The sequence below is a fragment of the Lagopus leucura genome, unplaced genomic scaffold (genome assembly GCF_019238085.1).
Source record: "Lagopus leucura isolate 7727_CA_CO unplaced genomic scaffold, USGS_WTPT01 Super-Scaffold_100001, whole genome shotgun sequence".
NCBI classification, from domain to species: Eukaryota; Metazoa; Chordata; class Aves; order Galliformes; family Phasianidae; genus Lagopus; species Lagopus leucura.
In genome coordinates, this window is record NW_024962262.1 from 70028111 (window position 1) to 70043739 (window position 15629).

The 15629-nt window shown below is 37.4% G+C and overlaps 1 protein-coding gene across 6 annotated transcripts in view; it reads right to left on the bottom strand.

Moving 5' to 3' along the window:
- Positions 1-529: 529 nt before the first annotated feature.
- The window catches only part of PKNOX1 (PBX/knotted 1 homeobox 1), a 40996-nt gene continuing 25896 nt past the window's right edge, over positions 530-15629 (bottom strand). For 5 of the 6 annotated variants that reach the window (XM_042867056.1, XM_042867058.1, XM_042867057.1 and 2 more), the window contains 7 exons: positions 10684-10854; positions 9806-9905; positions 9120-9217; positions 7369-7497; positions 6301-6377; positions 4756-4928; positions 530-3806 (listed from right to left, as the gene is read on the bottom strand). In XM_042867056.1, coding sequence (XP_042722990.1) covers positions 3595-3806; positions 4756-4928; positions 6301-6377; positions 7369-7497; positions 9120-9217; positions 9806-9905; positions 10684-10854 — 960 coding nt within the window. In that variant the 3' untranslated portion in view covers positions 530-3594. Of the gene's footprint in view, positions 3807-4755; positions 4929-6300; positions 6378-7368; positions 7498-9119; positions 9218-9805; positions 9906-10683; positions 10855-14121; positions 14167-15629 lie in introns of all 6 variants that reach the window. The other variant, XM_042867061.1, reaches the window with a different exon arrangement.

Here is a 15629-nt window from a genome sequence, read left to right on the forward strand (position 1 = left end):
CACAGAGGGTGGTAACACACTGGAACAGGTTGCCCAAGGAGGCCGTGGATGCCCCATCCCTGGAGACATTCAAGATGTGGCTCTGGGCAGCCTGGTCTGGTGGTTGGCGACCCTTCACGTAGCGGAGGGGTTGAAACCACACGATCTTTGTGGTCCTTTTCAACCCAGGCCATTCTAGGATTATGAGATCTGTTTGCTTATCACAGAAATCTTGGGACAAGTGGTCTAAAACCTCTTGTTTTGTATTAATGATCTGGATTAGATTGGAAAAGATTTGAAGTTTCAGTAGTTGTGACTGCAGAAGAATAGCAGTGATTTAAACCAAAAAAACAAAAAACAAGTGAGCTCTTCTGTTGCCTACAAACTGGGGACAGGGATAATTATACATGAGTTTAATGTTAGGTTCCCTATAAAGACTTTGTAAATAACTGTCTAATGTAAACATACACTTCTCCTGGATAACGTTGCTTTGTTTAAGCCAACAATCTTACACATCAAAAAAGGAAGAACACACCTTCCCCCCCCCCCCCCCCCCCAATTGTGAAAAACAAAACAAAACCAAAACAACAACAAAACCACACTTCTATGCAGCTCGTACCTACTACAGAATTCTCACCAAATTAAAATACAGAGTTCCAGTTCCATATGTTCAGTAATACCTTTGGTTATATCGGTAAACCTCTTTTGTTCTAATAATTAACTGTCTCTAGTTGGACAACAGAACTATTTCATGTTCTTCCCTTTCATAGGGGCTTCTGTTAGTTTCACTTTCTGGATATTTATATCAAGAGAAGGTCACAGTACTCTCAGGAGAAAAACTGCAAGGAGTGAGGTGTGTGGGAGGAAGAAGGAATGGAGAAGCCAAGCTGGTAACATTTTCTTTCTGAAAAAATAAGCTTTCAGAAGCTTGCAAGCCCCGATGCCTATTTTCAACTGAGTTCAAAATGGCAGATAAACTGTATGTATTCCAGCCAGCTGTACAGATACTAAATCATCTTAGTCGTCTTAAAAAAGAAGAAAAAAGCTGAGTTCTGCTTTAGTTCACCCTTCTCCTTTCACTGCTGGCTAATCACTGCCCTCCCAGGTTCACTGCTGTACTGTTTCCTTGCCTGCCTTGAAGCTGGTGGGGAAAGCTCTGCCGGTAGACCTGGAGGAGCAACTTGTCATGGAGGGGAAGGAGACAGAATGGTTTGTTCTTCTAGCACAAATTTCCTTCTAGGCCAATTTGGAAGAACAGATTTTACCATGGCCCTGTACGCACTGAGAAGTTATTATTCATCTGCCTACGTGCTACAAGTACAAAGATTAGAGCCATTATTAAATATTAACAAGGGCAGCTGAATAATCCCCTCACAGAAACCAAAAGCGTAGCCTGTTACATAAAGGGAAGTGCTTCTGGAGTTAAAACAAAGACGACTAAGAACAGGATGTGTTTCTTGGTTCTAGTTATCTCTGGCATCCTTCATAGGAGCAGTAGGTTGAACGTTTCCAGAGGAGCGTGATTTGTACATGATAGCAGTCTTGTAAAATATTTTAGGGTTCAAATGGATTTGACAATAGCTTTTGGGATAGTCATGCTATCTTTTGTCAGCCATTTGCTATGCCCTTTAACAAATGCGGTGCACGAGCAGCAAAGCAGAGAACTTAACCAAAATCGTTTAGAAGGTACCACTCCAGCTGCAGCAGATCATTACAGGATTTGAACTTGGAAGCAAAAACCTCAGCCAGGAATAAACGAAAGCTATTGCAGAAACATCACGAGTGTTGATTAAGTCCCAACATCAGTTTTTCAAAATAGCTACCAATCACTTAAAACTAGCATTATTGTACATGTATGCGTACCAGCGATCCTGGCATTTCTTTCTGGGTTTTTTTTTCATACCAATTTAAACTAGCCTTGTAATGCAGTCTTTAAAGACCTACTTCCAAGCATTTAAGCATATAAAAAAAAGTACAGGCTTTAATCCCACAGAAATCAATGGGACTTAAAGCACATGCCTGAGTATTTTGGAAAGCAGAAATAAAGTTCTCAAATATTTGCAGAGTTCTGCTCAAACACGATGAAGATTCTGCAAGCTAAAATCCTCTTCCCTGTCATGTTAGAAATGCAACTAGATTTGGTTTTAATGAGAAAAGATTACTGGCTTTGATCCAACCCAACATAGGGACAAAGGGACAGGGTTAAAATGAGAACATTGAGCATACCGTGACTCCTGGAGTCTTATTCGAAACACAAAGTTCCAAAAGTAAGTGTTCACGGATAAATAGAGACTCCAAACTTCGGAGGGGGGGGGGAGAAGAGAGGGACAAGGCGAAATTAATTGTTACCACAAAACATATTTTCATCGCTAGGTTTTCGTTTTTAAATGACATACAAGGATCTTCTACTGTAATAAAGCCTGCTGTATACTCTGGTGGCGACCTTCGGATTTGAGGAAATTTTATATAAACCCATAAATTACTTCTTTTTGTAGTGGGGGAAAATATTTTCAATACAATGGAGTGATAGCAAAATTCATAATGATGCAGTACACAACTTTTAACTTTTCAGAATCGGGTCTACAAACTATAAACTCTTAAATTTCTCCAATAACTGGAAATGTTGTGGGTATTTGAATTTACTTACCTGAACAGTCATTGAGCAAATATCTTCGTATACAAGTCTAGATGCAGAGTTAATGGAATTTGAATATTACACATAATATAAATCAACGTTTGACAATATCAAAACCCCATCAAACAGTGGGCCCTTCTTATGCTATTATCAAATATACGTTTACTCTATCACTGTAGGATAGCTGAGAATCATAGAGTGCTACCGTAGGCTCGTTTATTAAATTTGGTCAGTTTTCAGACCTTCCAAATAGGAATACTAAACATTTATTTTTCCCCTCTGGAAATTTTTTTTTTTCTTTAAACTCCTGCATAATACAGTTGTCATCCCAATTCCTCATGAATTTATAAAAATATTTTTTTTTTATCCAATAATCCCGGTAAGGTAAAAATAGGAGTTTTTATAGCAAATGATAAACAGGCTCATGGACTACGAGAGAAACTAAACTCATTGAAGTTGCCATACATTCGCTACTGAATCACACATGGCCTTTTTCTTTGTGTGTGTGTTGCTGTCCACCTCAGACTAGCAGTTTTTAAGGTGCAGAAGCATCTTTCAAATATACGCATCAAACTTAACGATCAAGTTCCTCACATGCTTTAAATTTACATCACCTGCCCATCAAGAGCTGTGTTAAATAACAGCACTAATTGAAACTGCATAATTCTTTAGAAATGGCAGCACTTCCAATTCAGAGAATAAAGGGGTGCTTACGTGGTTCTTTATATTACTAGATAATATTTTCTGAAATAAGAAAATGAAATGGAAAAAAAACAGAACAACCACATTTGAAAGAAGTTGCTGCACCTGCAAAAACACTCTTTAAGCTTACTATGAAATACAAAAAAGTGCACCCTTCTATATCTACATATAAAACATATTAGAAATAAAACTTGTGTAAAATGTTTGCTGTGCAAACTATAAAAACAGTCAGTCAGTCCATTCTTTTTCCTAAACGTTGTGTCACACTCTCATGCTTCCTACTGCAGAGAATCGCTGTTATCCAAAACCAGCCCACTGATATTTGTCGTTGAGAGATCTCCTCCATCGTCTTCACCGCTGTCTACGGACTCATCCTCACTTTGCCCCGCCATCATAACTTGCTGAACGGCCAGTGTAGCACCATCGGATGACAAGGACTGGAGACTGTCTACATTCATGTTTACCGGGGCTGTAATTGTTACAACAGCACCTGGAGAAGCACAATCACACAATTTTAGCTTCTTTCTTGGTTTCTCAGGCTAAGCAAGACATATTTGTATGTAGTACAGTTTATGATCAACAGGAAGAAAATCTAAGGAACTAAATTAAAATAAAAGCTAAATAACTTGTCAGACACTTAAACGTTAGGAAATGCCAGAATCACGTTGGTCTAGAATCTTTAATTCATCTGTGTTCTGGATACTCATTAAAGAAATCTCCAATCAAGTAATCACAAGATCATTTCTGCAAAGTACTCCAGTTTAACCCACTGCAGAAAAATTGGAGTGTTCATAGAGAAAACGTGACTTAAATTGATAAAGTTGTTGTCAAACCCAGCAGGAGCTGAGGAAAAAAAGTTGCTAAAACACTGCAATGAATAAAGCAGCAGGCTTCAGGACTGTCCTGAGATTAAAACAGATTCAATTTAGGAAAGTGAAATATTATTGGATCTGATGCTATGGAAGTTACTGCAGTCAAATTTTTGGAGATTAGTCTATTTCTCTTTTTCACAATGAGAAATTTGAAACACCTGAAGCTTATATAAAAGTGCAGATAGCAACGGTGAAAGGAACGTGAACAGATTCACAACGGATGGGGAGTTGTGAAGCTGAAGGGACAGTCCAGTACTTCTAATTAAACAGAATGCAGCTGGTGTGTCTACACATACTGAGAGAACTTATTTACACACCTACCCTTCCTCCTACTGTTTCATAATTCCTGAAATAAAAGCAAGTGTCTCACTGCATTTATTCCAATAAAATATCCCTCCCAAAAATAAACTGAAGATGAAAAAAAATGACACTCTTGTTACGTTTTTCCAAATTAAGAAGAGTCATGCTGAAATGTCAAGGAGTTTCTTCCACGAGATGTATCAAACTCTCCATTTCTGTTATAGAGGAATCAACTTCGCTTTCTGTGTTCTAACCAGTTCTCCTTACCATCTGACATAGTGAGCTCATTAGATTGCTGCTGAGCAACTCCTGATGCAATGGAGTCAGGCCAGAACCTCTGAACCGGTCTGTTCTGAGCTGTTTTCTTCTTTGTTTTTGGAGTTTCAGAACAACTGGAATCCAGCATTGGCTGAAGAATTCGTCTTCTAGCATTGATAAACCTAAACACAATCAGTGGTAAGTACTCATGAGCTGAAGTTGGTTAATATTCTGTCTCTTGGATTCACAAAGTATGCAGTAGGAAAAAACCAAACAGAAGTATAAAAGCTGCAAAGCATCACTTCTCCCTTCCAGCTCAGTCTGACATTCTTTTTAGCATGTAAAACTAGAACTCCTAGAATACTGTCATCCTTCAATATTAGCAAACTAGCTAAGCAAGTACTCCTCTCATTTTGCTGCTAAGTGTTCCCTCCCAAAAAACCTCACTGACAAAAATTCTCCAGACAGCATGACAAATGTACATTTCAAGATCTTATTATAAGCTAAGCACCAGAAAAGTTGTTGACAGTACCATTCAGAAAGCTGACACTCCTCTTATTAGGGCTCACCTAAATTTTATCCCTGTCTAACCTAGTTAGTTTGGTCTGGTTTTGTTTACTCCAATAAGCTCCTGCCTGCTTCAATTATTTGAAAGGCTCACAGGTTTTTCCAGGCCTGGTGTCTGATCCAGGAGACACTGCTAAGCACATTTTTCAGAAGGAAGTAGAGTGGTGCTGTCAGATTCACACAGCCTAATGCAATGCCTTGTAGAAACATCAGCCAAATCTCAGTACCATACAGCTCTGTTACTTCCACACCATGAGAACAGTTATACTGATGCACTTATGCAACCACTGTACAGCCACTACCTTGTGTATTTCCTCACTGAACCCTTGTGCAGTCCTGCAGCCAGCACCATTTTGAAATCACTACAGTGATTTTAGGAACACAATCCCATGAGTAGAATAGGATGCATGCTGGCATCCTCATTCCTCTTCTGCAAGACCAGGCTTCTCACCTTAAGCCTGTAAACCCTTAAGTTTAAACTTAAGACATACTACATACTGAGCTGCGAACTACAGTGGCTGAGGTACTGACACCTTCCATTTGGACACCATTGTTTAGCAACTGTCATTTGGTAGAAAAGTGGAATGAAGATCTATTGACAGTAACAAACTGTAAAATATGCAGCCATAATCACACGGGGAACACTCCTCAGAGCCTCAGGTCACTAAATTCCTTGAACCTTGATTTACATATATATATTTTTAATATAATTATCTTGCAGAAGAGATGCAAGTACTTCCATCTCTTCAAGCGATAGAAGAGTTTAATTCTTATGGCTGCAAAGTTTTCTGAAGTCTTTATATAATCAAAGTGGCTGAAGGATATAAATAAGATACTTGTGTATCCGCACATAATTCTAGTCCTTAAACATGTAGCATGGAACAGTAAGCTCAACTCCACATATCCAAGCCATACTCTTAATTATTTCTCAATCTTACAAGCACACAGAGACAAAAACAGAGAAGTTGGAAGAGTTTTCGGTCTTACCAATTGTTAACTTGGAGTAGTGTAAGATTTGTTTGTGCTGCAATCTGTTTCTTCTCATCCTCTGTTGGATATGGATGCTAAACAAGAGAAAAAAGCAAATAAAGACATAAGCTTCTGCTTCATTTCCTCATCAAAAATAAGGACTCCTTTATTACAAGTGATTAAAGATGCTAGACTAAGGTCACCTAACTTGTAATGAACAAATTCAAGAAACCTCACAAACTTTTATAGATAAAAATCATTTAACAAGAAGTGCGTTACTATGCAAAACTGATCTTATCCTTGAAAATATGCACTGTATCATTGAACTGTTGATGTTTAATTCAGCAAGAGAGATTCTCATGGCTGACAATCTTTATTAAACAGCGTGATCTCTGGGCAATAAGCATGTGATAAGATCTGATTAGTTATGCTTTCTAAAGGCACTGTCATATGAGAGTACTGACAAGCCTCTTCTAGTTAAAATAAGCTACTCTGAACTAAATGGATGAAAAGAGTGGAAAAGTGCTAAAGAAGCACACACGTGCTTTCCCAGCATCATTTGTCTGTTTCAAAATAGCTGCTAGATGACTGAAAATACCAATATTAAACACCACAATATTCTTCAAGAATAAACGTTTATGCAAAGGCAGGACTTGTACTGCAGGCAAGAGTAGGTAGCAACACACTTGGTATGCATTGGAAGTGTTGTTGAAAAGGGGAAAAGACAGAAAGCTTGAAATTCCTCTAAAACAGAAACAAACAAAAAACCCCTCAAAAAAACTCACAGCTACAAATAGAAGTATTTCTTTGTGTGCCATAGAGCAGGGCCAAGAAAGCACTACATTCTCAACACAATGAAATGAAGGATCCCTTTTAACAACATTAATTGAGCTTGTGGGGTACAAATATAACGTGATTATTAAAACAATAATGACATAAACGGATGGAACTGCTCCAAATGACTTCAGAAAAAACTGAGCTGGGATTACACAAACAGTAAGTTCACTTTCCCTATGAAACAAAATTATAAAAGACCACATAGAGTTGCATAAAAATCTTTGACTCCTGATCATGTTCAGTCCTTACCCCTATGTGCTGAAATAGCCAAGATCTCATCACGTTTGTAGCGTGCTTGGGAAGAACTCCTCTTTTATTTTTTGATGAGCCATCATCTTGATGCAAGATGCCTAGATCTTGGTTTAATTGCAACTGAAGCTGCGTGTATAATTTTAAAATAAGAAAGTTAGCATAGTAACAGCAGTATTTTGCATTAATATATGTTATTTGGAGAAGAAATGAAAAGAGATTAGGAACTCTGATTCTAAAAAGCTACTTTATTTGCTAGGGAAGGCTTACAATAGCAGCTCACCTACAATAGCATTCCAAAACATCTTTTTCAGGGAATACAAGATATGAGATTTCCAGATAATGCAAAAATTATAGAACGTTACTGTTTTAAGAATTACAACTGTTTTCAGGGTGTATATGTGATCTTGTCACAAGAGCCAAATGATGATTTGCTGTAATTTAGAAAAAAATCCCTCCATGTACTAAATGACAGGATTCTCTGTACTGATCCATGCAATGTTAGGGTTTCGACTGACTTTTCACCCTACCAACTCACTTGCACAAGCGAAGAGCGAAGAGCAACTGAAAAACCCCATCCTGAATAAATTCACTGTGTGCAAGCACAAGCAATTATGGAAGCTGTAAAGTAGTAAAGATTTAGGTCTTTAGCAAAGAACTTAAAATTATAAACAGAGTTGCAAACCATGGTATTTAAGGTCCTGCTAAATAAATTCATCCAACTTTTCAAGAAGTAGGAAGATATATGCAAAAGACTAGTAAGGGGAAAAGGTTCTGGCTACCATCATATTCTGAATTCACTTTACAACACTGTTTTCCTAAAATTTCAGGTTTCCTTCACAGCTTTGCTTTCTTTTTCACTTCTAGAGCTACATCAAGTTGCTTGCACATTGGTTATCTGAACACGAGGGGATACGTTGTTAAGTGCTTAGGCAGAGATAATAAGAAACAGAATATAAATTGCATATGAGATTGCGTTTCAGACAATTATAACTTATTCCAAATCAGGTTTTTCAAACAATAGGGAGCAGTTTCTTCAGGCCAGTCATTATGTCTACGTCTGGAATGAAACAAGATTTAAATATCCTTTCTGAACTAAGTTCAAGTCATCAAATTACAACAAGCACATATTTTTGGCATTCTTTTATTTGCAAAACAATGTTTCACTCTCTAAGTGATCTGTCTGCATATGGAGGCTTCATAACGAAATTTCAATAGCTATCCACCAGTTTTTCTTTTCTACATACAGAGCACTGTGAAACACTGAGCATTTCAAGAGGTATTTCCTATAATTGAGATACAGGAATACATACAATTTCACAGTGTTGGTGGTTGCCGTCTTAAGACAACAAATTTCTGACAGCAGCACAGCATTACACAGCAGCATTCAAATCTATCCTGCCATAAACCCAGTTCAACAATTAGGAAAGCTGTAATCCTTGTAAAATCACAAGGATGTAAAATCCTTGTAAAAAGGTATTTAATTTAGAAAGCTTTTTATTTGGCTGGTTTTGTTTAATCCATGTGTAAATACTTTTTTTCTTTCTTTACTGATAACAGAAAAGGGGAAAAATACATATAATGTTTAACAAGTATGAAGTACGACGTTGCAAGGCAGATCTGCTTGGGATATCATGCCCTATTATAAAATCTGTAAATCCTATAATGTATCACATTCAAACCCAAACTGTTGAAAACAAAGAGATTCATCCGAACCCAGGAAACTGTTTTGTGAAGCCCAAGAAACACACCTGAGAATTCTGGATTCGAATAGTCCCAGGTGACAATGCTTGCGTCACCACTTGGCCTTGTGGAGTGACCACAGTAACAGGCTGATACACTGTCCCTCCTGAAAAAACAAAACATTTTGGTAAGTAGAAGCCCCTAAATATTCTCTTTAAACATAGAAACGCATCATCACTGTAGACAGTACCACACTTCTGACAACATATCAATTATTTTAACATACCACAATCTATTCCAGCTGTCATCTAAGATGCATGATGCAAAAGCCATCAGCTGAGTGGCACCTAGATACATAGGTCAACTATGCATTCAAATGCTACCTGCATACAAAATTAACACAACTACTCGGACCTGAAGGATTTCACAGACTCCTAGGGATAGTTCTAGACTGTACAGAGCATGAGATGGTTACTAAATGCAAAAATATTCCAATCTCTTAAGACTTAGCTAGTGTTGCACAGAAAGATTTGTTAATATTGCACTTAAAGTGTAACCTCCACTCACACATACCTGGTATACACAGAAATTAAATCGATATCCAGAAACCATAAAGGCACTCGTATTAAACCAACAACTTTTCAGTTGTTCTTAAAATCTAAACACGTGAAGAAATACTTGTGTATTTTTTGTAACAACTATAAAAGGACCCATAATAAATAGCAAGGTGCCAGTTTTTCTTTAGTTGTCATACCTGCTACTGTTGCCATAGTTACGTTTCCCTGCTGCAATGCTGATGCTGGCACCATAATCCCTTGGGGACTGAGTGTGCCTGCAATGGCACTTGGCATTTGCTAGAAAAATAAAACAATTAGTTGGTTGAACTTATTTTTTTTCCCCAAGGAGATAAAGCAGCTTGTGTCATTTTAGCTCTAAAAATACATTTGGAGCTTAAACACAGGATTAGCTTCAAAGGGAGAGACTTCATTAGAAGTTCATCATTTACCTACATTAACTTTCTCATTATCACCCATCATTATCTTTGAAAATCTTCATGAATGCAACTGTTAGAAAAGATATTAAACTATATGCAGTAATTATAGGAGAGAAATGATTCTAGTTATATAAATACTAAGAAAAAAAGTTTCCAAAGGCACAAGGGATAAAGGACGTACAAAATGGATCCCTGATGCTCTTATTACAAGCATCAAAGCTTCAGAATTTTAGTTATTATCTTAATTCCTTCCCATTTCAAAATAATTTATTAGATATCTTGGATGCATAATACATTTGTTCTGCTTAGGATAATTCTTATACAGTCTTGACCTTGCAAATGCTAATTCATACATCTTCAGGAATTTATAATTTCTGCTGTTACCAAACGTAACATTCAGTCCCTCCTGTGTCAACAGAAGCAAGGCTCTAAGAGCCATACAAAAATAATCCTTAGAAGGCGTTTTTTTTCCTATTTGATTTCAGACTCGCCTTTCCACACTTCCACATAAAGCCTAAGTAAGACAGTAAACTTTAAGAATCACTGGGGCTTTTTAAAAACAGATAGCATCAGACACATTCATAAACCTGAGAAGGACCATCCTCTACAACACAGATTTAATTGTATTTGAAACACACCTGAGATTGCACGGGTGAATAAGGACTTCCAGGCTCTCCACTTAATAGAGTTTCACTGTTCATTTTTGTCTTCAGGCAGGCAATGTAGCGACTACAGAAGTCCTTGCAAAGCTCATTAACCTTTTCTAGCTCAAGCAGATGAATACGAAGAACTTGGATTGCTTTTACCATCTAGGGAGTGAAGGGGGGGAGGAAAAAAATTGAAAGTAACTGTTAATTTAAAAAAATATTTCACTGTGAAATTTAAACAAACACTACTTTCCAGGAAGAAAGACCGTCCAATTAATACAGAGCTACTAACTGCTGAATGCTGAACTAGACTTGTCAAGCTCTGATCATTGTGCTCCTGAAATGGCAAAGGAATGTGTTTACATACAAATCTGTATTATCACTCTGCTAAAGTAAACTGTGATGTAGAGGAGAAAGAAAACACGACTACAATATAATCTTCACATCTGTCGCATGTCAGATCAGACCTCCTAACCAGACTCTGCCTTCCTAAAAGTCTGTCATCTTGCTCAGCAAAGCTTGAAGTAACAAAACAGTTTCACTGTCCGACAGTTTTGAAGTACCTGTGCATTTCTATGTCAAATACAAACAACTCTGGGGAAGAATCTACTGGGTGAACTGACTGTTTTTGAAATAGAATGAGAGAGCACTGAAACCAACTGACAAACTTATACAAAAATTAAAGAAGGGCAGTAGGTATGTATGCTGAGAATACTTATGCTTACTGCAAGAAAAAGATTCCTCAGTTTGGGTAGCTAGCAGTACTTCATACAGCATAAAAATAGCATAGGTGATGGCAAGGGTCATGGCAGGAGATCAGAAGCTAAAATCAAATCCAGATGGTCTAAATTTTGATGATGCAGTAGGAAATCCAGGACATTCAATTACGCAGAAAATTTATTGGCAAAAAAACTTTTTTTTTTTTTAATATAGTGTGCCACCCCCAACATTTACTTGCTGTGCTAGAGCTCAAAGAAAAATATCCTCCCATTTTATGAATTTAAATAGATCGCAGCCTTGAAACATAATGCAAAGCTTAATTTTAACATTATTTGGAAAAACATGTCATACATAAACAGTCACAGACCCAGCTACAGCACTGAAGGCAATAACCAGAAACAACAGCCCAAGTTGTCCTCTTATTTTTAAGTGAAGAAGCTAGCCAGGAGCTGAAGCAGCCTTTACTCAAAGCAACAGGAGGAGATCATACCTGTGCGACCTACTGTAGGGAAGCTACTGTAAGGAACCTGCTTTGGCAGGGGGGTTGGACTTGATGATCTCTGGAGGTCCCTTCCAACCCCTACAATTCTGCGATTCTGTGATTCTGTGATCAAGGCAGGCACTTATGGGTACACCACCCTCTCCCTCACAATGACTTCAGCTTTCATTATGACAGACATTTTTCCTGTGGGTTTTTTATTTATTTATTTATTTTATTTTATTTTTTAAAGTAGAATATATTCCTGTTGTTTGACATTCACCCAACTGAGAAAACAGTATGTTAAAATAAACATGGGAACACTGAAACGATAACAAAGAAGGAAATCTTATCCCCTACTAAGGACTGTAAATAATAATAATAAAAAAAAAGAAATGCAACTTTAAAGACAGCTGCAAAAAAAAAAAAAGTCTGAGCTGTAGACTTGAAACAATTAATTCAAATTAAAATCTGGTAACTCTGATGACCTTTGACACCAAAACCCTTTGAAATCCAAAATGCAGTGGCCCAGCACTGAGGTATACAAAACAGCATCTTCTAGAGCAGCCCTCAATGGTGGTGGCCTTTGAAACTGCATTTAAGTACCTTTAAACATAATCAAGTTGAACGATGCAAATTTAACTAGATTTTAACACAAAACAGAGGTCATCTTTGCTTAAATATAGTCTGTTCCCTTTAGAATTGCTAATGATTGCCCTGTAGTGCTTCAATAACCAAATAGTTTCAGAGACCAAAAGCCTGAATTATAAAATTGCTTACACATTGTGGAACAGCACAGATCACGTATATTAGCCGCACACAGATTTTGTTTTTAACCTCTCCCATCCTCCTTCTGCTAGGCTGGAACCAAAGTAACAAAAATGACTTTGGGCACACATCATATTTGAGCGCATTCATGATTGAATTGCTTTTGCTTTGTAAGAAGCTTTTGTTATTTGTTTTTTCTTAAACCATCACCCAAATTTATATTATTTATGTATCAGCATTTGCTTGCAGGAAAACAAAACAAAAATCAACGAAAATTAGAGCTAATTCAAGCTAATGGTTGATATCTAACGTGAAAATTATACTAGTGTCAAAACTAAGCATGAACCAAGGATTAAGTAACAACAGCCAGATTTCTATAGATCCACCTACAGTCAATGCTACTTTTACAGGAAGCTGTGCTATTGTGGTTAGAAAGGCAAATAAAATTTGTAAATATACCATGTGTGTCACAGCAACTGTGGCATGGGTGGACCAAGTGAAATTTGCTGACTGAAGCTCCTACGATCCTTCAAACTAAAACAAAAATTGCAATAGCAATATGTTATTCAACCCCCCCTCTTTCTTTTATTTTATTTTTTAGAATCATAGCTTGAAAGTCTACAAAAAAACGTTTTTGTTATTTAGTCTGCCATACAGCTACACAATTTTATAAACCACATGATCCAGTCTTTTCAGCTCTAAGAAATAAACCTGGAGCATCACTTCAGAGACACGTAGAAAGACGTAAGGAACCATTAGACATATGGATACTGTTGATATTATTGTACATAAAAAAGTAAACTATGTTCACATATAAACATACTCCATGTGGAGATGCCTTTAGCCCTAAGATGCTTTGAATCATGCCTTTGTCCTATCTTTTCAGTGCCTTGAGTGTAGGGCACAAAGGAGAACAGAATACACTACGCAGCATGTTAACCATAATCCCCAGCTCACCTTTGTTCAGTTAAAATGCACACTTGTGACATTTTATGGACTTCAAGGGACATAGCACGGGCACGTAGAAAAAAATGTAAGTGGAAAACTCATCTTAAAAATTCTGGTATAATGATGGTAAGCAATCTTCTCATTTCAAAAGCAACTTAAATACATCCATTCATTGTTTGTCTACCTCCCCGAGCAAATTCCCACATGGGGCCTTAGGTCTTCAGGGGAAGAACACAAAGCCTGACAGAAGGGACATTCAGTCTTCACGTCTTTTATTTTGATAACCTCTCTTGCCTATTGAATCCACAGCTGTGAGATCAGAGGTCTGAGAAAAGTTGCAGATGTAGGAACACATTTTAGAAATTCAAAAATGTGGTTTGAGCACACAGAGAAAAAGTATAGAGAATATTAAAATGACATCTTCTGGCTTCATCATCGCTACAGGTTTTCCTGACAGAACTAAGAATTCAACAGGATAGTCTTTCAGAAGAGGCTACTGAACCAAAAATCCTTACCCCACACGAAACAAAAACTCAAGGGTCTTCAAAAAGGGCAGTGTCCTGTTCAAATACAAAAGTGAGAGCATATTTAAGACACTGTATTTCATATTGTTTCTAGGCTTGATATAGCTTTATTTAACCTGCTCTGACCTCACAGCTGCACCTACTTCGTGCAGGAGGTTGCACTACTGACCTCCTGAGTTCTTGAGACCAAATCAAGTGATCAAACATGAATCACCCTATGGCCCTATGAATGTGGGGAAATGAAAAAAATAAACGACAAAATGAACAAAATACTCATATATGGCAAGAGTTAACTCCTAACAGAAGCTACACAAGAGATAGGAACCCTCCAGAAGCAACTTGATGTTTGTCCTGGCTGGATTAACAGTAAGCAACAAAAAAAGCATTAAATTCTAAACATCTTAAAGCATAATTTAGAAAACTCTAGAAATGATTCGTAAACATTCATGCTGAACAACCCACCCATGTAAGTTACAAGAACAAAAGAAGGCTAAAGGAAAACAAAGGGAAGACAGCTCATTGTTCTGTTAGCAACTCCAAGCCTTGTTTCAGCTGTGAAAATTGGACGGAGATATGAAAGTGCAAGGAGTTTCAAAGATGATACTCAATATTATGAGCAGTGTTGAACACACTTCTAGAAAGGAGAAGGTACATTCAGGAACATCTGGCTAGTAATACAGACCAATAAAATCTGTGGTTCTTAAGAGTAAACATCTCTTCGGGTGCTGAGTCTGACTGAGGTGTATGTAAAATATGATCCAAAGATGAGTAGGAAATCAAAGCTCTCAGAAAGAAAGCAGGCTCCAGACTAGCAAGTTAAACATAGGAACTCTCTTCTACTTCCTTCCCACCCGGAATGGTATGGGAAAAGGGGAGGTCTGATACACTTCTTGCACCTGATGGGCACTTAAATCAAGTTTCAGATTTTCAGAATTCAGAAAGGACTGCTAAAGAAACAGACAGAATGAATGACCAAGAATCAGAAAGAACTATTGAAAACCCGCAGATTGATGTAGAACATAATTCAAAACAGAGCACAATTCTGGCTTCAACAACATGCTGCATCGCACACATATATAGAGAAGAAATATCTAGAGCACAGAAGCATAGCCTCATACTTCTCTCTCCTACCTCCATAAATAGTTTAACCTGTGTAGAGCTAATAAAAACTGAACCCCTCCAACTTCAAGTTCTCCTTGAGGACAATAGTTCTAAGAGGGCTTTTACACAAATGACCAAAGAGTCACTTCCCTTTTGTTTTCAATAGAGACGGGAAACTCTCTCCCAGAAGATTTTCCATCCAAAGACAACTACCTCTTCTGACTGGAAGATAAAGCCATGTTAAAAGTAAAGACAATGTCAAGACATCCTATATCTGAGGACAAGATGAAAAAACCTGTCCAGAAGCTAACTAAAGCTTACCGAGTTTCTTTCAACAGATCTTAGAACTAAACTTTGCATTCTTCAGTGATACACCCTTCCTCAGAATAAAGAAAGGC